A 21062-nucleotide genomic window follows, 5' to 3' on the forward strand; every position below is an offset into this window, starting at 1 on the left:
TTTTTATTTTGTTAGATTTTTAAGAGAGCGCCTCTAATTTATATAATTTCATCTCAATCCAGTGCAATAAAAGGAGCTCTTGCCAAACTTAATGATAAGTGTAAGATAGGGAAAAATTTTGAGCTATTGATAGTAACTTTAACCAACTCAAAGGGGTCGTATAGTAAGCTCTGTGTACCCCAAATTAAAATCAAATTGAAAGATTTGTTTCTTTATTTATTACTTATGTTTTTGTAGGAATAATAAAGTAAAAATATAAAAAAGAATTAAGAATAGTGTCTCAGTGTTTCTATCAAATCATGTTTATCAGATGAATAAATAATATTTTAAAAATATTCCTTTCTAAAATAAATATTAAAGTAATCTAAAAAATATAGAACGTTACTTTATTTTTATAAATTTTTTGTTTTAATTCAAATTATAAATATGTAATTATTAATTGTATAGGTTGATGGTCGAAACCTGGTATTACAAAATGCAACTCGGGATTATTATATGTAACACTAGCTCGTGTTACATGTGAAAAGAGAATATTATCCTAAATTGCATTTTATAACATCAGGTTTCAATTACCAATCTGCGTGCACAATCAATAATTACATATTTATAATTCTAAAGCAGTACAGAAAATTTATAAAAATAAAGCAGCGCTCCGCATTTTTCAAGTTTTCTTGACATTTATTTTGAGAGAAACACTTTTAAGATATTGCTTGTTCATCTGATAAGTATAATTTGATAAACAGCATTGAGATACTATTCCTAATTCTGTTTCACATTTTCGCTTTATTGTTCCTACAAGAACACAAGTAATGAATGAAGAAACAAATCTTACAATTTGATTTTGATTTGGGGGTACACATACCTTACCATAAGATCCTTTTGAGTTGGATAAAATTATTATCAATAGCTCAAGGTTTTTCTCTGTCTTCTTACAATTATCATTAAGTTTGGCAAGAGCTCCTTTTATTGCATTGTGTTGAGATGAAATTATAGGAATTAGAAGCGCTTTTTTAAAAATCTGACAAAATAAAAATTAATAAATAATACTGTTATGTTTAAAATACACGTAAATCAAATGAAATAATAGTGTAAATATTAAAGTATATTATACCATCTTCTTTTTAATTTATATATTGATCAATTCAGCACAAAACTAAGATAATAAATTTCTGTTCATTCTTTTAGAAAAATTGATATAAGTTTAATGATGTACTGTTCTATTATTATACATTTTTTATAAAATATTAAAAGATTATCTTAGTGTATAAATTAAATTTATCACAGAAACAAATAATATCATAAAATATAAAAGAAATAATAATATTATAAAATAATATAATATAAAATAATTTTAAATGTTTATTACTTTTTGAATATTTTTTTATAATTAATAAAAATAATTTTATACACGCACTTAAATTTATTTAAGATAAAAATGTTACCAAACTTGTATTGATTAGAAATTGTAGTTAATCAATTATGGTTAGATTCGTTAGTTATACCATTATTACATTTATGACAATGTGTCCTCCTTCTGTATATAGTAGCATGCCTAACTAATTTAGTTAGTTTGCTCATTTCATTTTTCAATTCTATTACGTTTCTCATTCTCTCTGCAACCACAATTCTTTTCTCCTTTTCTGTCGCTAGAGATAGCAATATATACTCTATTTATAAGTATTCAATTTAATTTTATTTGATCAGATAAAATTGTTAATTTATTCTACAGTAGATGAAATAGAATATGAATAAAGTGTGGATTAAGTCTTACTCTTATCTAATTAATCTATATTTTATATATGTATATTCAATATTTATATAAAAATATATTTTAAATGAATATTAAATTAAAGACCTTTCAATAATACAAAAAATTATTAAGTCACTAAATAAAATTATTAATTGATAATTTAAATTTTTTTTACACAAAAGTCATTTCTATTTTAAATTATTATAAAGTTATATAATAATTTTGTATCTTTTTTATAATCAGTAGGGTCGAGTACTCGCAAATTAAAAACGGATAGGATTAGAGTTGGGATATTCTCAACTTATAAATATAATTAGATTTGACTTTAAATTCTATCATACCATACTCATTCACTACACTACATCCGACAGATAGCAGCGGTTATATGTAGGATTTGCAGCGGTTTTTAACTGCTGCAAAGCGGATAGCAGCGGTTGATAAAACCACTAAAAGATAGTGTGCGGCTAAACCCTTAGCAGCGGTTATTTGAAACCGCTGGTACAACCGCTGCTAGATGGTAGTTTGCAGCGGAATTATTTTGCCGCGGTTTCATCCGCAACTAAATCGTGAAAATATTATTTAAGGGAGATTGCAGCGGTGGTCAACCGCTGCAAAATGCCATACGTTTACTAAACCTGTTATGAATATAGCAGCGGTTTTAAAACCGCTGCAAAATGTCGAGCAAAACAAAAAAAAACCAGAATTTATAATAAAATATAACACCTCTTTTATTCTTTATATGTTCATCCACTCAATTGCGTTAATTTATTAAAATAAGAAACAGCCAATCCAAAAACAACACACGAAACAAAACATAATTAATTTTGCAAAGGTGAATCATTATAATAATAATTTGCATCTAGTGCATCCATTACTGTAAACTACAAATAAAGTCAACAAAATAAAAAACTACAAATAAATATCTAAAAAGTCATTATGAAAGTAAATAATAAAAGGGTATTCCACTTCCTACACTGATAAGTTAAATCATTAGTGCCCACACATCATCTTGAATGGGATGAGGTTGGTGCACCTCTCAAAAAATCCAAATCCGCAGCTATTTCAGGTGGCAAATTACCTCCTTGCTGCTGGATTACGTATGTCAACAAATTTTCCATTGTCTGTATTTTTGCCTTCCCTTCAGCTGCCTCTGTCTCCATTGTCTGTATTTTTGCCTTCCCTTCAGCTGCCTCTGTCTCCATTCTCTGTCTCTTTGCCTTTTCCTCTGCTGCTGCTGCCTTGAGTTCTGCTGCCTCCGCCTTGAGTTCTGCTGCCTCCGCCTTGAGTTTCACAATCTCCATCTGATACTCCTCAATCTGCACACCGTAGTCCGAGTGCTCTGGAATGTTACTTTCCTCTTATACCACGACTGCAACGGTTATTCATGTGTAGCAAAACTTCATCTGACATGTTATGGCATAAAGAGGCAGATAATAACGATGGGTACCTGAGGCATCCAAGGGACGCTGAAGCATGGAAAGACTTTGATGCAAAGTATCCTGACTTTTCCAATGATGCTCGCAGTGTTCGCTTAGCCTTAGCAAGTAACGGTTTTAATCCTTTCAGAAACATGAGTACCACGTATTCCGTTTGGCCTGTAATTCTTATTCCGTACAATCTTCCACCTTGGCTATGCATGAAACAGTCATCTTTTATTCTATCTATGATTATTCCTGGTCCTAAAATGCCGGGTAACGACATTGATGTTTTTTTGGAGCCCCTGGTGGATGAGTTGAAGCAACTCTGGGATGGTGTTGAAACTTATGATGCTAATAAGGGAACCACTTTCAAGATGCGTGCGGTGCTACTGTGGACTATTAGCGATTTTCCAGGGTTGGGAAATTTATCTGGGTGGAACACGTACAGTGGGTTAGCTTGTCCCACGTGTAACGTGGACGCTAAGGCTCAGCGACTAACATTCAGTCGAAAATGGTGTTACACGGGCCATCGCCGCTTCTTGAACCAGGGCCATAAATATAGAGCAGACCGGAAAAGATTTGACGGACAAGTTGAAAGCAGAGATCCACCTATGAAGTATTATGGAACAGATGTCTTAAGGCAGCAGTCTAACTTGCAAGTATCGTTTGGGAAGAACCCAACTCTGACAGCTAAAAGAAGACGCATTGGTGAAGATGCAGATCAAGATGACTCGGTTTGGAAAAAGCGGAGTGTGTTCTTTGAACTCCCGCACTGGAAGGATCACATGCTGCGTCATAACCTTGACGTGATGCACATAGAGAAGAACATTTGTGACAATCTGGTCTACACTATTTTAAACGACAGCGTCAAATCAAAAGATAATCTTAAAGCTCGCAAAGATTTACAAAGCATGGGCATAAGGCCTGAATTATGGCCGGACGAAGGTGGTAAATATCGTTCAGCAATCTTCACAATGTCGAATCCACAGAAGGATGTATTCCTGAAGACTCTACAGAACGTGGTCTTTCCAGATGGTTACTCGAGCAATATTGCTCATTGTGTTGATATCCGGCAGCGCAAGTTGTATGGGTTGAAGAGTCACGACTGCCACATTCTAATGGAACAATTACTTCCAATTTTGGTGAAGAATGCATTGCCAAGTCCGGTATCGAATGTGATTGCTTCTCTGTCCTCATTTTTCTGAGAACTCTGTGGAAAAGCTGTAAATCCTATGCAGCTTGGTGCCCTTCAGGATCATGTTGTGCAAACTCTGTGTCAGATAGAAATGATATTTCCTCCATCCTTTTTCACTGTCATGGTTCACCTTACGGTGCACCTGGTTGATGAACTAAAAATTGGTGGCCCGGTACATTATCGGTGGATGTATCCAATAGAAAGGTTAGCATGCTAATAAACGCATTTAAGAATTCTGTTTCCAATTTTGTTACGTATATACTAAACGTTATGTCCTCATTATGTAAAAGGTACTTGGGACGATTGAAGCAATACGTGCGTAACAGGGCACAAGCTGAAGGCTCAATTGCGGAAGGCTATTTATCCGAGGAGATTTTGACATTCTGCTCCAGATATTTGGATAATACTGAGACTAGAATCAACCGTCCTGCGCGAGTTGATGATCGACCTGTTGATATTACAAACAATACAGGATGTACTATGTTCCCTGTAATTGGAAAAGCTTCAGGGGCTGTATCACATTTTACACTGACCCCAATGGAAAGAGATCAGGCACATCGTCATGTGTTAGTCAATTGTGAGGCCGTCGCTCCATTTATTGAGTAAGTATGCACATCACATCATTAACCACGATCATAACTAATTTCAAACACTTAGTCGTTGGACTAATTTCTTGTTATGTCGTAAAGTAAATTTAGGTCAGAAACCAAGCGAAAATTACGGGATCAAACAAGGTCGCACTCTAGGATAGACCGTGTTGTGCATGCAGAATTTCCTCGCCGGTTCAAGGGTGAGGTTCGTAGAAATTTAAGCTGACCAACTTATTTGTGTCCTAGAATTATTTCTTGTGAAACCCAATTTTCACTACGAACAAACTCTATTTTATGGTGCTAGGTTCCAATGGACAGTACCGTACATTCGAAAGAAATGAAGTTGCTGGCATGTGGTCCCATGCTTCAGGCGAGCCGGTTTGGGGCATACAACGTCAATTGATACAAGTTTAGAACTATCACAAAGGAAGACGGGTTGAAAACACAAAATAGTGGAGTTTATGTATCATCTAATACAAGAAGTTATGCCAGCATGCGTGACAACAGAGTGGCTATTGGTAGTGTTCCATATTATGGAAAAATTGTGGACATCATCGAATTGAACTACAGCTGCCATTTCACAGTGGTTTTGTTCAAATGTATTTGGGCTGATACAACTACGAGCAGAGGAATGAAAGAAGACCATCTGGGCCTTACCAGCGTTAATTTCGCTCGTCCAATTCACACCGGTGATCGAGAAGAGGATGAACCGTACATATTGGCATCAGAAGCTCAGCTTGTGTACTATGTACGTGATGAAGTAGATCAAGAATGGAGTGTAGTGGTTCATGTAAAACCACGAGACTTGTATGACATGGGAGGAGAGAATGAGGATGTTGAAGCTGCTTTTTCTCCTCAGCCCGGGTTGAACATGTCAGCAGCAGATGACATCAGTGATTTACAGTTGACAAGGAACGATGATATAGAAAACCCAGTAGCAGATGTTTCTGATAACATAGATTATGTGCCATAGTGAAAATATGAAGAAACATGTATAGCATTTTTAGAGTATCTGTGTGTTTTTGATAAGTTTAACAGTGTTTATGATGTACGCAGTTTGCTGGTTACATTACTATATGTGTTTTCGTTGTTGAATTAAGTTTTCATTACAAGTTGATTTTCATGAATGCCACTTGTGTCTCATTTTTTCCAACGATTTTTGCTTTCAAAATTTAGTTGTCAAGGCTTTGTTGTTCTCATCATCATTGTTTTTGTTCTTAACCTCCAATAAAGAAAATTATGACATCGAGTAAATTATCTTGAATCACAATGTTGTTATCATTGACAAATATAGTTAATATAAAATGGTGTTGTAACAGGAGAAATGAAAACGGAAGATTTCTCATCATGCTGTGCAAGCACAACATTTGCTAACAAAATGGCTTTGGCCTCTCCATTCTCTTCATTGGAACATGCAATTACGGTTGCCAGAGACATATGGTCACGTAAGTTGAATGTGAGGTCTTGGTTGGAGGCTTTATCGGGTCGATCTTGTTATAATGAATATTTGGAAACGGCAAACGAAGCTACTGTGCAGGTATGTTCAGTAGCTGTACCCTTAAACAGAGTTAAACATTATTTGAAAAATAAAACTTTTAACTTGCTATATGCTTATGACATTATCCAGTGATTGTTGTTCCGTTCATGCCAAAATTTGTAGGAACTTCATGAATGGGGTTCAAGGTACGAGGAGAAATTTGGATATGTTTTTGTGACATTTGTAGCTGGTAGGACATCTGAAGACATACTTGCTGAACTAAAGGTATTTGAATAAATTTCTAGCACAGAAAGTGAATTACAGAGACACAATATTCTTTACAAAATAGACCATCTACTATACATTTTATTATGGTGCAGATGCGCGTTAGTAACTCGCATGGTGTTGAGTTGGAGATTGCTTCAAAAGAGGAATTGAAGTATATAGAACGTGCTATTAGAGAGCTTCTTTCCAAGAAATCTGTCCAAACTACTGACGAAGGAGACGGTAATAATTAATTTTGTATTTGTTAATTTTGAAAGTCCTCTTTCCATAATTCCGAAAAATTTTTTCCTTAATAACTAGAATGACTAGGAAGTATTCATTATCTTTTAAGTAGATTAATATGTTGTTGGTTGCATGTTCATATATTCAGTGTCACCTGAATATTCAGGCGAAATAGTTGCTGACACTCTAGATGGAGCAGACACTGATTCAGAAGATGATTTAGATGCTATCTCCTCCGGTGGAAATGACATCTCCAGGGATGTTGAGCTTAATAGGGTTCTAGAAGAAGACAATGAAACTTTAAACACCCAACACAGAGAAGATGCCGTACATGCTGCAAAAAGGGGTTTCGATCTCAACAAGCTGCCATGGTTTGGAGATGAGTTATCGGATCCGGTATCACGTTCGTGCAGCGCTTTTTTGACAGAGTATTTCTGACCAGGTCAATACGATGTTGATGGGAAAATTTGACTCAAAACTTGTTTGTCTACTTTAGTAACTCTGGTTTTTATGCTCTATTGAACATTTGTTTTGAGTTAGTGAATTCGGACGTTTAATTGATTTTTATGGTACCAGTTATGGTTAAATACAAACTCAGAATGGCTGATACTACAAGAGAAGACATGACTCGTAAATTCAGTTTTAGTTATCCATGTATAGATTTGTGTTTAAGTAATGAATTATTTTTTATTTAACACAAAATTGAAAATTTATTTAATGCATTAATTAAGTTGCAGTATTTGAACCTTATTATTCCATTAAAAAAATAGCGAGGCTTATACCAATTATAAGAAGGCAATAATGTTTATATAAATAAAATTCAACTTAAAAAAATCTTGCAGCGGTTCAAAAAAAACCGCTGCAAAACGAATATCAATGTTTTCAGTCACTGGACATTTAGCAGGGGTTACATAAAAACCGCTGCAAAATGACATTATTTAGCAGCGCCCCCTTAAACCGCTATAAAATCCGCTACAAAACGGTACATTTCGCAGCGGTTACAGAAAAAACGCTGCAAAATATGTTCATTTGGTAGCGTCTCCTGAAATCGCTACAAGAACTGCTGGCATATTGTATTTAGCAGCGGTTAAGTAAAACCGCTGCTAAATAACCGCTGCTATCTGCCGGTTTTCTTGTAGTGATTGACACCCCTGTTTGTTGCTGGATGAACACATATTCTTTTCTCTCTGTTTCAATCTTTTCTATCAATACACACAAAACCTTGTATGTTAACCAAATTAAAATATTTTTGGAGAATTGGATTTATTTTGTTATATTTTTAATATGCTGTTATAATCGGACAACATTTTACTTATTTCATTGTATGATTCAATTTATCCTAAATGAATAATTAAATCAATAAATTTATCATATACAATAAGAAAGGAAAAGAATCTCATATATTCGTCATTCATGATTCATCCATTTTCCTTTTCCTTTTCCTTTCATGAAGCACAATCCATTTTTGACTTTTTGTGTGTTCATGAATCATGAAGTGCAAAGATCATGTAATAATTATTATTCCTTATTAACCTTCCTTTTTGAGACGGCATTTCAATAGAAAAACTCGTGATCAGAATCTACAAATATGGGTAACATGTAAATGAATTTCTTTAACATGCACAAAAATATCACCAATAAACAGAATAAAATCCTTAAAATTATTCACATAATTAACACATGACTAAATAGTTAATTAGCCTCCCCAAATAAAAATGGAGATTTTTATGGGAAAAAATATATATAAAAAGTAAAAATAGGTGAATATTGAAGAGATATGAAGACTAAAAACGCATGACTTTGGGAGTAGGGAAGGGGAGTGGATCCTCTCCAGTGAGAAAAAAACTGGATGGAGTGTTCAATCTAATCATTCATTGTGCTCTCTCTCTTATTTATTTATGGTCTCACTCATAGAATTAAAGGTGATAGATCACACTGGATTCTATCAATTGTTAAAAAAACTGGAGAGGATCTTTTTCCAGTAGGGAAGCATGTACGAGGTATGACTGGTGAGAGCTTATTATAAAAGTATCTTATTAAGGTTTTTTTTAAAAGATAATTTTTAAAAAAATATAGCACATATATTTAATAAATTAAACTAATTTTAATTTTAATAAATACAAAAAATAATAATTATATTTAGTAAAATAATTTTAAAATTTAAAAATATTATAATAATAAACATAAATATAAAAATAAATTTAGATATTTATTAATAAATTTTTTATTTTGATAAATATAAATTAAACTAACTTTAAAAAATATCTCATTAAATGCTTTATAAAGACACCCATAATTTTAAAAGCTTTAAAAATAAGCACATAATTATTTTGGAGAATTATATAATGAAAATAATTTTGTGTGAAGAAAATGAAAAAAAAGTTATAATTTATTTAAAAATTTTAATAAACATAAAATAACACATTCTCTTAGATAAGTATTTAACTAATTATAAAAAAAGAATCTTTATATCTCTTCATCATAGCATGCACTATTTTTTTTAATGTTAGAAAATTATTTTTTTGTTAATATTAGTTAATTTTTTTAAAATTATTTTATTTATCTTAAATTTTAAATTCTAAATTATAAAATTTTAACACTATATTCTAAATTCTAAATTAAAAATTAATTCTTTTTTTCTTTACCAAATAGAACACTAGAAATACAAAACTTTTCTAAAAATTTTTACCAAATCAAGTCTAAATTAGACCACTGTATGTAGTCAAACTTTTAGTAAAGGAATTAGCGGAAAAAAACAAAACAAAAAGGAAAAAAAAAACAAACAAAAATGTGCGCGTGTGGCACACGTGGTGCCGCAATCGCGTGTATATAAGTGGTTCTGTGTTGTGTTCTTGTTGAGCTCAAAAACACTAACCAGTTTCACAACTCAAAATCAAATTGCTCCAAAATCACTTTGCACACAGAAACTGTTTGCGAGGGAAAAAGAAAAAAAAAAGTAAAAAAGAAACATAACCTCCCAACTAACTTTTCCTCTCCAAACGACAAAACCACAAAACACAAACAAGAAAGAAACATGTTTTCCAAACACAATGCTCCAAAACCACAAGATCCAAGGCTCAAGGCCATCACTGAAGCCATCAGAGTCGTTCCTCACTTCCCCAAACAAGGTCTTAATAATTAATATTTAATATTAATATTAATAATTCTCTCTTATGTTTTTTAGAGATCCATGACTAGTTTTTTTGTACATGTTTTCTTTTTTTCAATAATATATTTTTTAAATATGAATAATAATAATAATAATAATGATAATGGAATGAGTGCAGGGATAATGTTTCAGGATATAACGACATTGTTGTTGGATCATAAGGTTTTTAAGGACACAATTGACATTTTTGTTGATCGTTACAAAGACATGGGAATTTCCATTGTTGCCGGTAATATTATTTATTTTTCTGTGACATTCTCTTTTTTGTTCTTCTATAAGACTGTAACCATATATGCCTACAACTAATTAGTACCTTTTTACATTACACAGTACAACATAGAACCGTATTTTTTTAATCTTATGCTTCTTTTTTTGTCTTATTGTAAGAAAAGTAATAATATTTTATTATTATGTGAATCTTTATTAGTAGCAGAAAGGGTGAAGCAAATGCTTAGGATATTCATATTAGTTGCTGGCTGCATCAATCATGTTCCTGTTCTATTTGAATATTTGAAACTGTTATATCAATATTCTCTATTTTAACTTATTTATTTATTTTTAAACATTGTGCTGTCAATTCCACAATAATATTTTCTTGTTAAAGACTCTTTATTTCAATTGAATTTTTCACATAGTCCCTGCTGTTATGTTATGTGATTTTATCTCCTTTCATCATGTAGTATAATGTATCATTGAGCAATTAGTATTAGTAACAATTTTAGACGAATTCAGACATGGCATTGATCTCAAGCAATAGTTGCATTCCTTGAACTGTGTTTTCTGGATGCATTTCAATGTGGGATTTCTGTTTAGAAGCATTTTATGATTACTACTAAAGCATTAAGGTTTTGGTTGAGTTGAGATAAAACAGAAATACAGTACAAGATATTGAGAAAGAGAGAGAATCTTGTAAAACAGAAATAAAGTCATTGGGGTTATGCTAGGTAACCAATGACTTTTTTGAACAACACGAAAAACGGACCCCTAAAATTGGTCCAATTTAAGTAAAACCCACTACATCTCAAATTACTTACCTAAATCTTAATATTAGAATAACTATCCGCACACCTAATGAATTGAATATTCGATATATCCATTGTTCATATTGTTTAATATTTTCGTTGTTTACCTATACTTTTCCAAGTCATTTTACATCTGTCTTAGAATCTTTGTATGTATGTCCTGTCTTAACTACTAAACAATAAACATAACCTAAAAGGCCATGTTCTTTGCTAATGATGTTGACCCTCTTCAATCTTATGTGCTAATTTGATTAATATGCAGGAGTGGAAGCTAGAGGATTCTTTTTTGGCCCCTCAATAGCATTAGCCATTGGTTCAAAGTTTGTTCCTTTGCGCAAACCTCGAAAGCTACCAGGTACATATGTTCTGTCAATATTTGTTGATTAGCTGATTGAAACAGAGAAACCAAAGCATCCATGGGGAAACTAGGTTGAAAATATGTTCTTAAGCTATCATATCGATTTTGAAAACTACCATGCTTGCATTCAATACTTAGAATCAGGACATAACATATTGCTTAGTTTTTGCTTTAAGTTACATTGGCCAAATAGATTTTGATCACTTTAGTTCATAAATTGTCATATAATGCTTGTTGCAAATTTTAGTTGTGTTATTCTGTTTGATTAATGGTGCTACTTACTTAACTGGTGGTTCATATTTAGGTGAAGTAATATCAGAAAAATATGATCTAGAATATGGAAGTGATTGTTTGGAGATGCATGTTGGTGCTGTGAAACATGGTGACAAAGCCATTGTTATTGATGATTTGGTGGCTACCGGTGGAACTCTATCTGCAGCAATTACTCTCCTAGGTAACTTCCACCCTTCTAATTTCTAGTATTCTTTTCTCTTTTTTCTTTAATTAATTAGCGAGTTTAATTGTTATGTAGTTACAATGTAAAAGAGTTTTACATTATAATAATGCTAGATTGACAAAAAAAAAATAGCCTAAATAATTCAAACTTGCTTTATTTAGTCTTTATAAAAAAAAAAAGTAAGTTTTATCCGTTTTTGACTAAAGACGTTTACATTATTACTCAATGATATGCTTGCAGTTATAAGACTTTAAACATTAAACATAGTAAATAGTCAAGTAAAACACTTGAAAATGTTGTCTCCAATATGCTATAAGATCGGAAAGAGCATCAAATATTTTAGAAATACTAGTGTTTCGTTGGTTTTAGTCATAGATCTTAATCATAAATATATACATAATTGATGTTAATAGTTAATATTACATTATTACTAGAACAAAATTATTTTTAGAATACTTAAAAATTTTCCATATGGTTTGCACTTTGCACCATAAAAAATAAATAATAAAGAAAAATATGATATAAGATTGTGTGAAATTGTTTTCGTAGAACGTGGTGGTGCTGAAGTAGTGGAATGTGCTTGTATCATTGGTCTGTCTCATTTTAAGGTAATGACTAAAAACTTTAGTGCTTTTTATGATTACCATTGAAGAGGGTAAAGAGTCCATGTTCAAGAATATGAGGTTGTTGTTTCAGGATGATTGCAGCGTGAATGGCAAACCACTTTATTTCCTTGTGGAACCGCGTCTTCAATAAGATTTTTGTTTCCGAGGTAAGTAAGACAAGTTTATGAATATCTATAGAATCGTCGCATATTATGACTTTGACTCCATACAGTTACCACTAGGCACTAGCATAGAAATTCAACATTTTACGGTTTAATCAAGCTAGTAGGTTTGACCCTTTTTTGGGAATATTATCATGAATGTAGGATAAAAAAGTTTTTAAATGTATTTAAAGATTTGAATTCTCTAAATTTTGAATTTTACTGTATAAAAGGTGAAATGTGATTTCTCACATTTATTTTATAAGTAAAATCAAAAGAAAATATGAGAAAGAAATTATTAAAGATGATAGGGAGTGGATTATCTCCAGTGAAAAAAAATTAGATGGGTATCCAGTAGAAGATCTTATCCTTCATTGCATTCTCTCTCTTATTTATTTCTGGTCCCATTTGTAAAATTAAAAATAGGAGATTACATTTTATTTTCTCCAGTGACAAAAAAATGAAGAGGATCCATTTCCAAGATGAGAGATCATATTTTACTTTTTAAGTAAAAATTCAAATTTCAGAGAATCTAAATTTGTACTTAAAATACCGACGTTTCAGTAATTTTAGTTGTTGATTTTAATTAATATATATCATATATTTTTTATAATTAAAATTAACGATTAAAATTATTAAAATATATATATTATTAATATATATTATATACTTTTTATATACTGTATACTTAGATTTAAGAAATTTTACATTGTTTAAGAATATATATGGTTAAAAAGATTTCATAAATATCCTTCATTTATTAGATAATTTTTGAAATTCAGTTAAAGTGGCCCACTCTTAGGATATCTGTCTTTTTTAATTCTTTGTATTAGGTTATATTATATTAATCAAATTTTTAGTAATAATTGCAGATATTGCAGTATAGTGCAAACCAAATAGAACTACAACATTATATTATAATCTCTCTCTCTCTCTCGCTTTCGAAATTAATTGTCTCTTTATTTTTTTTGGATCTATTAAAAAATTGATATATGTACATGTTTTATAATTTTTCAATAAAAAATAAATAAAATCCTCTAATTTGATTTTTTAAAAAAAAGAATATTACATAAATTATAAAAGAAGACGCTTTGTCATGTAAAATTGTCACTATTTCCGAAGAAGTTGTTGCAGTTTGGTACAGCCTAAGAAAAAAAGAAGTATAGAAGCATTCTTAGGCTTCCCTTTTTGGTTGTGATCTTCAGTTCTTGATTAAGACTAATGGCAATACATGCATGCTCCGCCGAAAATATGGTTGCTCTAAATTTCTTTGTTTTTGACTAATTTCATATTTTACATAGAGATATAATCTTTCTGCATTTTCATTTGGTCTTTTGATAGTTAGGCACCTATTGAACTTTCTTAGAGATTTGATTTTGATTGATTTCTTTTCATGCAGATTTGATTTTTCATTATTATTCTTCGGTGACACACAAAAAACATGATTCATTAGAGAAAACAGATACTTCTCTCAAGTTTTCAGCTGATTATTAATATATTCTGCCCCTTCACAAAGCTATCTTCATGGAAAATTTTGGCGCTTCATGGAAGTCCATTATATTTTTAAATGTTTTGTTTTATGTAAATAATAAAAAAAATGAATATTGGACTATTAGTTCATTTGATTAGATTAATTCTATTTATTTATTAATTTATTTATTTTAATTTCATCAATTACAGATTGAATAAATTCAAATATATTGAGGACAAATGTTACAATTAAATCATAATACAAAAATACTATGTACATATAGAAAATCAACTACTATATAATTGTTACGTAGGGTAACCGGAGATAATGGGCTTGACTTGTTAGGTTGGCCCAATCGTTAGTGGAGAGAAACCTTCGAAGAGAATCGCGCTCCTAGGCTTTTGTCCGCCTTGTGAGTACGAGTGAATGGGGGTGGTACCTGGTGTAAGCAAGTCTAGAGAGTATTGGGGCTTAGAGATACCTGAGGGATGTCAGTGTATTTATGGTGGTGAACCAATAACCACCGTTGGAGTAGTTCTACTTTTCAGGGTGTATAACTGTCCCTTTATCTTAGGGAGGTTACGATATGGCTTCTGGAAGTGGGTAGAGAGATTTTAGGGGCAGTAGAGAGATTTTACGGGTAGTTACTCATTTGAATGAGTGTTTATCTGCCAGTCAATCTTCGTCCCCGACTTCTTTGGGATAAGTCGTGGTGAGAACCGACTTCGTCAGGAGCAGGTCGGTATAGGGCGAGACTCAATTCTTTGAATTGGGCCTTTCGTTGAGTCCTGGGCTTTATCATTGGGTTAGGGTATGAACAATAATTATATGTGAATATATGTATTATTTAAATATTTTTAATGTGTATTTTATATTTTATTATAAATAATTGATTTGATAATTTTTTTTTTCACATCCAACATAATTGATTATTATATTATATAGACGCACTTTTTTTCATCCAAAGGCAAAAAGTGGTTGGTGATAGCAGCGATATGACACAGTTTTAAGCAATTTTTTCTTGCAATTGTCTGGCATCCAAATTATGGAGCATCTGCTCATATCTTATACCTAATCAATAATCGTCACACTTGTTCAATATTATTTTAATATTTTATAGTTGGGGGAAAAATTCATTGATTTTGTTTTTTATCAAGGGAATATATAGTTTTACGATTTTGTCAAAGAATCAACTATTTTATCTAACAATTAGTCAATAAAGTAATATAAGTAAAGATTAAAGAAAAAAAAAGGAACATGTTAGCTGATTATTAGCTAAAAAAATTAATTTTCAATCTTTTCTTATAATTTTGCATGAAAGGTTATGCAAAAATCAGAAAATTTTTCATAGAAAATGTTTTTCAAAACAAATAAAAATATATATAAAATATTATATATATACTAAAAGTCACACTAAATTAACTACTATGTATTTGTGTATATATATATATATATATATATATATATATATATATATATATTGTTTTTATCTATAATGAATGGTTATTAAATTTTTTTAATAAAATTTGTTTAGTTTAATTTGACTAGATTGGTTAAAATTATTTAAGATATATAAAATTATAATTTAAAATTAAACATTAATTAATTTAAAGTAATAAAAATACTAAAGCACATTGATTTTGAAAGTGTAGTGCAAAGCCTTAAATATTGCAATATTTAGCGTGAGATTAATGGTGTCAATCTATTCCAACTAAGTAGTTCATACCAACGATAACACTACAATATATGTACATTTTATGGTTTCATCTTGAATAAACTATTATTTTTATCCATAAAAAAAATAAAAAATTAATAAAATCATCCACAAGAATTACCGGCTTCGCCTTCCTGCTGCCACCGTCGCAACAACCTTCCGCCGACCTACACTGTCAGTGTCCATTGCACCACTCAAAGCTTGTGGTGGTTACTGGTTAGTTTAGTTTACTCTCAAATTATCCTAAAACTGCAAGATCCTCTCAATCGAAGTGTCATGGCTTATGCACAATGAAATATGAACAATGAACATTTGCAGCTATCCTCCTTACTATTAAACATGTGAAATTACGAAATTACACTCTTGGTAAACTTCAAAATCAAGTATTTTAATACTTTGTAATAGTTATTTGCAATTTGCTCCTGGCGTACCGCATATTTGCATAATACTCCCACATCTAAGTAAAACACCAAATTCTCTAACATTCTCGATATTTCACACTTTAGAGTCCCCAATTTACTTACTAACCTTAATATTGTAAGGCTAATTTATTGAATAGTGTTGTACCTTTCAGGGTAGCACAGTAAAGACTTGCACATCTTTCATTCCAGGGCTCCTCACTGAGTATTGAAATGTCCATCCATGGCAAGCTCCGGCGTGTTCCCCCTTTTTGTTAACGGCAACAATGCCTCCCATAAAATCTGGAAACTTTCTTGCTATTCTCCCTATTGCATCTTTCGCAGCAAGTTCCGGATTCATTCCCAACCTCATGCTTTCAACAACTTGATAACTGAAATTGAATATGGTTGTTAATCTTGATATTTGTAAAAGAAAACACACTAAGAGGAAACACATACAAACTAGAAATTAAAGCTGTAACTACACAAGGACGATGACTACTATAACAACAACAAAGCTTTGTGTCACTAGGTGGGGTTAGATATATGAATTAAACCCCGGCAAATTGCCCTATAAATCTGTGTGTAAACCATACTATAGAATTACCAATACAGTAGTGTCTATTTTCAGTTCAAGCTGTATGGAAGTGGGGAAAAGGGTTTCCATTTACATTTCCAGATGATGGATTAGGTGTGTTCACCATAATGGTAAATTCTCGATTAACAATTTTAACAAAATTGTAAAAAACATGTGTATTAGATGGAGTCAGCTATATCGATCAAACGACACTGCAATACCCTATCATAATCATCATCAGTGTTTAAACCATTTATTTTTAGATCTCTTTTAATAATTTCCGCGTTACATGACATACCTTCTCTGAATATATTCATACCATGTAAGATATGATTCTATCACCTTTTCAATAGTTGACACTGCAAGACACTCTCTGATGCAATCTTTCCTAATCCTAGCTAGTCTTGTGTGACTACTCGTCCATCTAAGCATCCTAGGCTTCGTAACATTAAGGTTATGTTTATGTAATCACATGGTTAATATCATGGAGATGAAGTTGCTTATCATAACATATGCAATCATGAATGATGACTTGCTTCCACGTAATGTTCACTGTCATAGTGTCATGGAAATCACTCTGGTGGCCAGAAGTACCGTGTTATACCTTAACTTCCTTCCACGTAATGTTCATGTGAACTTGATGACCCATGACTTCCATTCAATGGTAAAGACGTGAATATCAGCTCAGTCTACGGGGCAAGAAAGTATAGAAAACATTTCTCCTCTACAAATACTAGCTTTTTCTGCAGATCAAAATGGTTCTAGAGTACAGAATTGAATAATACATTTTTTATTCTTTTCCAGCTTGTCTCTCTATCATTGCTATGTTCTTTTCTTACACTTCTCTGAACTAGTATTATCAGAATGGCGCTACATTCTTGCATTTCAGAATCAAGCCAATTTGTTACATATCTCTGTGCCTTAAATTTATATTGGAAAAGATCAGACATTGCTCTCTACATTAATAGGCCAAATTTTGTCAGGAGCAACACTTCTGATTTTACTGCTGAATGTTTAAAAATAAAATAAAACTAAAGGCAACTCAAATTAGACATTGATCTACACCAGTTAAAAACTATGGAGTTTGGAGCAGTATGGTACCATGGAAGGAAGCGCATCATGATGTCACCATCCCCAGTTGCACAGCATGCACCAACTTCTTCATTAGCATATGCAGACGATCCAACTATCGGACCATCACCTACCCTGTAAACAAATAATAAAATAAAAAGAAACTTCAGTATAAGAAGAGTCCAGATAACAGATTAAGTTTTGCAAATATGAGAGTTAGTATGCACTTCTTACAACAGAAAACATATAAATAAATCACAAGTGCATCTTACAAAAGGAAGACAAAAATTGGCTTAAAAAGAAAGAAAACCAGTCATTGAAGAAATGAAAAGATATGCCTGCTTAAATTTTTGGCTTTGACAAGCATACCTGCCAGGAATCTTGAACGTCGCCCCATTAGTCGATGTGCCAACAGCAATATGTCCCATCTATGCCAAATAAAAAGTTATTTGCATCGGCGATATGAGATATAAAAGTGATAAACTTTTATGTTATTTCTTATGAAAATCTTACTCTATCAATAACGGCCATTGATATAGTATCATGGATCCGATGACCAAGATCGAGAAATCTTAAATCAGTAGTTTGCATCGCATAAGTCTTCAAGCATGTTTCATCGGTATGCTCCAGGTAACTTGTCGGCCGATAAGGACCACAGCTGTTTTCAGGTAAGACATTCTTCCAGAAATTGGGTTGGCAGTTATTAGCTTTCCATTTAGCCCACTTCTCTATAGATTCTGATGAACTCAGGTTTGTGGGTCCTGGAAGACCCATTGATATCGCAAATGACGATGCTTTCTCTCCTACCAGCAATGTGTGCTCAGTATGTTGCATTACTAACCTAGCAGCCTTGATTCCATCCTTTACATATCTCATGGCACCGACAGCTCCTACTTCCATAGTCGCCTATGTATCTCCTTAGAGGAAGATTGGATCAAAAGTCATGATGATACACAAAGATGTATCACAAGAAAAAGAAAATACTAATAAATTCAATTGCTATAGAACATGGTAATTGGTCGTTACCCCATCCATGACCAGAGCATCAATTGTAGTTTCTCCATTCTCGTCTGGACTTCCACCCGGACCAACTTTTTGGAATAAGATATGCAGAAGGCAAGGAAAAAAAAAATCCAGAAGAGAAAATCTCAGTATAGAGAACAGCATTGAAATCTATTCTTCCCCTTCCATATATGACAAAATTGAAAAAAAATTTTAATAAATCCCCAACTAAACAAGCTTTATCATTGATATGAAATCCTCCAATGAAATTGAATAGTTATTATATCAAGCAGAAAAATACATAGATTGTGTGCAATGCTAAACAATCTAACAAACTGGTTGTTTGAAGCAATCTAAATGATATTCTACGACGAAGCAAAAGGAGAAGCAAGTTGTTTATAGTGCACTCTGAAACCTCTTAGGTAAAGTATTATTATAGTCAAACACTCAATAAGAAATGAAAAACATGTTAATCAAAATAAATTCGATACACAATGACACAAATATGATGAAGAACAATCAGCAGCCCAAGTGCCCAACCAAGCAATTAACCAAGAGGAAAAAGAAAACGTGTTACTTATTAAAAAAATCCAAGTTATCTTCGAAATAGTTTCAGTTTGCACCTGTTCCATCACATCTCAGTTCCTCACAAGTTGAGCAACCCTCAACCACAGAATCCACAGCTGTTGAACCACCATCAGCAGCCTTCCAAGCAGCTCTAACGGCCTCAACAAACGGCCAAGTACTCACAACCAGCGGGTAGTGCTCCACTTCAACAGTTTCATGTCCCAGCACCTAGTGGAAATAATGCCAGAGATCAAAGAAAAAATTAAAATAAATAAGAGGGTTTACTGATAATGAGAAATCTAGCTAGGAAACTGATCAATGTTAGTGAATTCAAGTATTGAGTTTAGGGTATTTTCACTTTCACTCCAATGAAGAGGACAAAAATAAGGTAAAGGAAGTTGCAAACAATGAGAGAATAGTTTGTTGTTCTATACCATAGACAGTAAAAAGAGGAACAACATGAATTTGAAGAGTGGAGTGCTTTTGGATCGCAGCGGATCCTGGAAGAGGGCCCTTGTAGGCATAGCCATGGAGACAACTTCTATGGCTCTTGAGGGGAAGGCTACCAGAACTCTAAATTAAGAAAGAATGTGCATCTCAGTAAGTCAAAAATCATAAAAAGAAGAAAAAAGAAGCTAAGTCATACTTAGGAATGGCATCGGATTCACAATAGTAAAATCATCATTTTGACCCTCCAAAGATTAGTTCCCCAAAAAATAGTCCTTCACATATTCATTACCCAATTCTGCTTGACAAATCCACCCAAAGTAAGGACTATTTTGCCAATGAACTAATATTTAGCAGGTCAATATGGCAGTTTATGCAAGATTAAAATCACACATTATAACTATGAACCTTTTGGGGATAAATAATAAATAATAATAACCAAATTGTGCTGGTTGAGTGGTTAGCTTAGCTCACTCGTCTGGTTAAGCAACTGTCTGACGAATCTCGCTTTATGCATTGCTCAGCAAACCTTTAATGGAATTCCGATCCGCAAAAGATTAGTAGCAGGGCAAGGATACCGTGGGAAACCAAACAACAACAACAACAATAATAATAATAATAACAACAACAATTTCTTTTAACTTCTTTGGAATTTCAAAATGGCAGTTTACTTCAAGGTAACGGGATAAATGGCTGAGTGAGACTCATGGAGATTGTTGGTCCAAGTTCCAAAGAGAAAAGCAAAGGGACCAACTCATGTGAGTGTGAGAAGCAAGAAGTGACTAAAGAGTTAATTATAATAGAAATTGAATCAATCACATACACAGTGAATCGGTGAAAGAAACAAAAAACTATTTTTTTTTTTATGAGCAAAGGAAAACAGAGAAGAAAAACAAGATTTGAAAGAGATCACATGGAAGCAGAAAGCAGTACTTACATGGAGGCAGACAGTGGTTGTGGACAGCTGAAGTGGCTGACGGCGGTGGCTGGCTGGGTTTCGGAACGGGAAAGGATTAGACAGTGGGGAGAACAAGTGAAAAATGTTTTTTAGAAAAAAAAAATTGTTTTTAATTAATGTAATATTAGTACATTACATATAATTAAAT

At 32.4% G+C, this 21062-nt stretch overlaps 4 protein-coding genes across 10 annotated transcripts; 3 read left to right on the forward strand and 1 right to left on the reverse strand.

The window, feature by feature from the left end:
* Nucleotides 1-3134: 3134 nt before the first annotated feature.
* LOC130934806 (uncharacterized) lies at nt 3135-5356 on the forward strand. Its single transcript, XM_057864338.1, has 5 exons — nt 3135-4334; nt 4407-4567; nt 4654-4965; nt 5062-5158; nt 5258-5356. The coding sequence occupies exons 1-5, from the start codon at nt 3135-3137 to the stop codon at nt 5354-5356; spliced, it is 1869 nt and encodes a 622-aa protein (XP_057720321.1).
* Nucleotides 5357-6277: 921 nt separating this feature from the next.
* LOC130934808 (uric acid degradation bifunctional protein TTL-like) lies at nt 6278-7375 on the forward strand. The gene is made up of 4 exons (XM_057864339.1): nt 6278-6490; nt 6614-6715; nt 6811-6937; nt 7086-7375. Exons 1-4 carry the CDS (start codon nt 6278-6280, stop codon nt 7373-7375), a joined length of 732 nt encoding a protein of 243 aa, XP_057720322.1.
* A 2440-nt stretch (nt 7376-9815) lies between these two features.
* LOC130936480 (adenine phosphoribosyltransferase 5-like) lies at nt 9816-14252 on the forward strand. Its single transcript, XM_057866552.1, has 7 exons — nt 9816-10065; nt 10225-10335; nt 11391-11483; nt 11791-11940; nt 12493-12551; nt 12640-12715; nt 14109-14252. Exons 1-6 carry the CDS (start codon nt 9972-9974, stop codon nt 12697-12699), a joined length of 567 nt encoding a protein of 188 aa, XP_057722535.1. The 5' UTR covers nt 9816-9971; the 3' UTR covers nt 12700-12715; nt 14109-14252.
* Nucleotides 14253-15868: 1616 nt separating this feature from the next.
* LOC130933276 (probable isoaspartyl peptidase/L-asparaginase 3) lies at nt 15869-21062 on the reverse strand. 7 transcript variants are annotated; one of them, XM_057862847.1, is made up of 10 exons: nt 20894-20982; nt 20365-20485; nt 19944-20082; nt 19566-19737; nt 18967-19031; nt 18454-18846; nt 18310-18368; nt 17971-18075; nt 16462-16684; nt 15874-16061 (listed from the first exon to the last, which is right to left on the reverse strand). In XM_057862847.1, the coding sequence occupies exons 3-9, from the start codon at nt 20037-20039 to the stop codon at nt 16465-16467; spliced, it is 1110 nt and encodes a 369-aa protein (XP_057718830.1). In that variant the 5' UTR covers nt 20040-20082; nt 20365-20485; nt 20894-20982; the 3' UTR covers nt 15874-16061; nt 16462-16464. The 7 variants fall into 7 exon arrangements, with proteins under 7 accessions (XP_057718827.1, XP_057718826.1, XP_057718828.1 ...); XM_057862844.1 differs by having other exon boundaries at nt 15869-16684; nt 20396-20485; nt 20894-21062; XM_057862843.1 differs by having other exon boundaries at nt 15869-16684; nt 20894-21062.

The sequence above is a fragment of the Arachis stenosperma genome, chromosome 6, assembly GCF_014773155.1.
Source record: "Arachis stenosperma cultivar V10309 chromosome 6, arast.V10309.gnm1.PFL2, whole genome shotgun sequence".
Taxonomy (NCBI): domain Eukaryota; kingdom Viridiplantae; phylum Streptophyta; class Magnoliopsida; order Fabales; family Fabaceae; genus Arachis; species Arachis stenosperma.

Excerpts from the sequence above, each read along its gene's own strand:
- LOC130936480 (XM_057866552.1), top strand. The coding sequence starts at position 9,972 with ATGTTTTCCAAACACAATGCTCCAAAACCACAAGATCCAAGGCTCAAG. Across the intron at positions 10,336-11,390 it reads GGGAATTTCCATTGTTGCCG|GAGTGGAAGCTAGAGGATTC; the intron begins GTAATATTATTT and ends ATTAATATGCAG. Across the intron at positions 12,552-12,639 it reads TTGGTCTGTCTCATTTTAAG|GATGATTGCAGCGTGAATGG; the intron begins GTAATGACTAAA and ends TTGTTGTTTCAG.
- LOC130934808 (XM_057864339.1), top strand. The coding sequence starts at position 6,278 with ATGAAAACGGAAGATTTCTCATCATGCTGTGCAAGCACAACATTTGCT. Across the intron at positions 6,491-6,613 it reads CAAACGAAGCTACTGTGCAG|GAACTTCATGAATGGGGTTC; the intron begins GTATGTTCAGTA and ends CAAAATTTGTAG. Across the intron at positions 6,716-6,810 it reads ACATACTTGCTGAACTAAAG|ATGCGCGTTAGTAACTCGCA; the intron begins GTATTTGAATAA and ends ATTATGGTGCAG.
- LOC130934806 (XM_057864338.1), top strand. The coding sequence starts at position 3,135 with ATGTGTAGCAAAACTTCATCTGACATGTTATGGCATAAAGAGGCAGAT. Across the intron at positions 4,335-4,406 it reads AGAATGCATTGCCAAGTCCG|CTTGGTGCCCTTCAGGATCA; the intron begins GTATCGAATGTG and ends AATCCTATGCAG. Across the intron at positions 4,966-5,061 it reads GCCGTCGCTCCATTTATTGA|GTCAGAAACCAAGCGAAAAT; the intron begins GTAAGTATGCAC and ends AAGTAAATTTAG.
- LOC130933276 (XM_057862844.1), bottom strand. The coding sequence starts at position 20,039 with ATGGCTATGCCTACAAGGGCCCTCTTCCAGGATCCGCTGCGATCCAAA. Across the intron at positions 19,032-19,565 it reads ACTGAGATGTGATGGAACAG|TTGGTCCGGGTGGAAGTCCA; the intron begins GTGCAAACTGAA and ends TATTCCAAAAAG. Across the intron at positions 18,369-18,453 it reads CAATGGCCGTTATTGATAGA|ATGGGACATATTGCTGTTGG; the intron begins GTAAGATTTTCA and ends TATTTGGCATAG.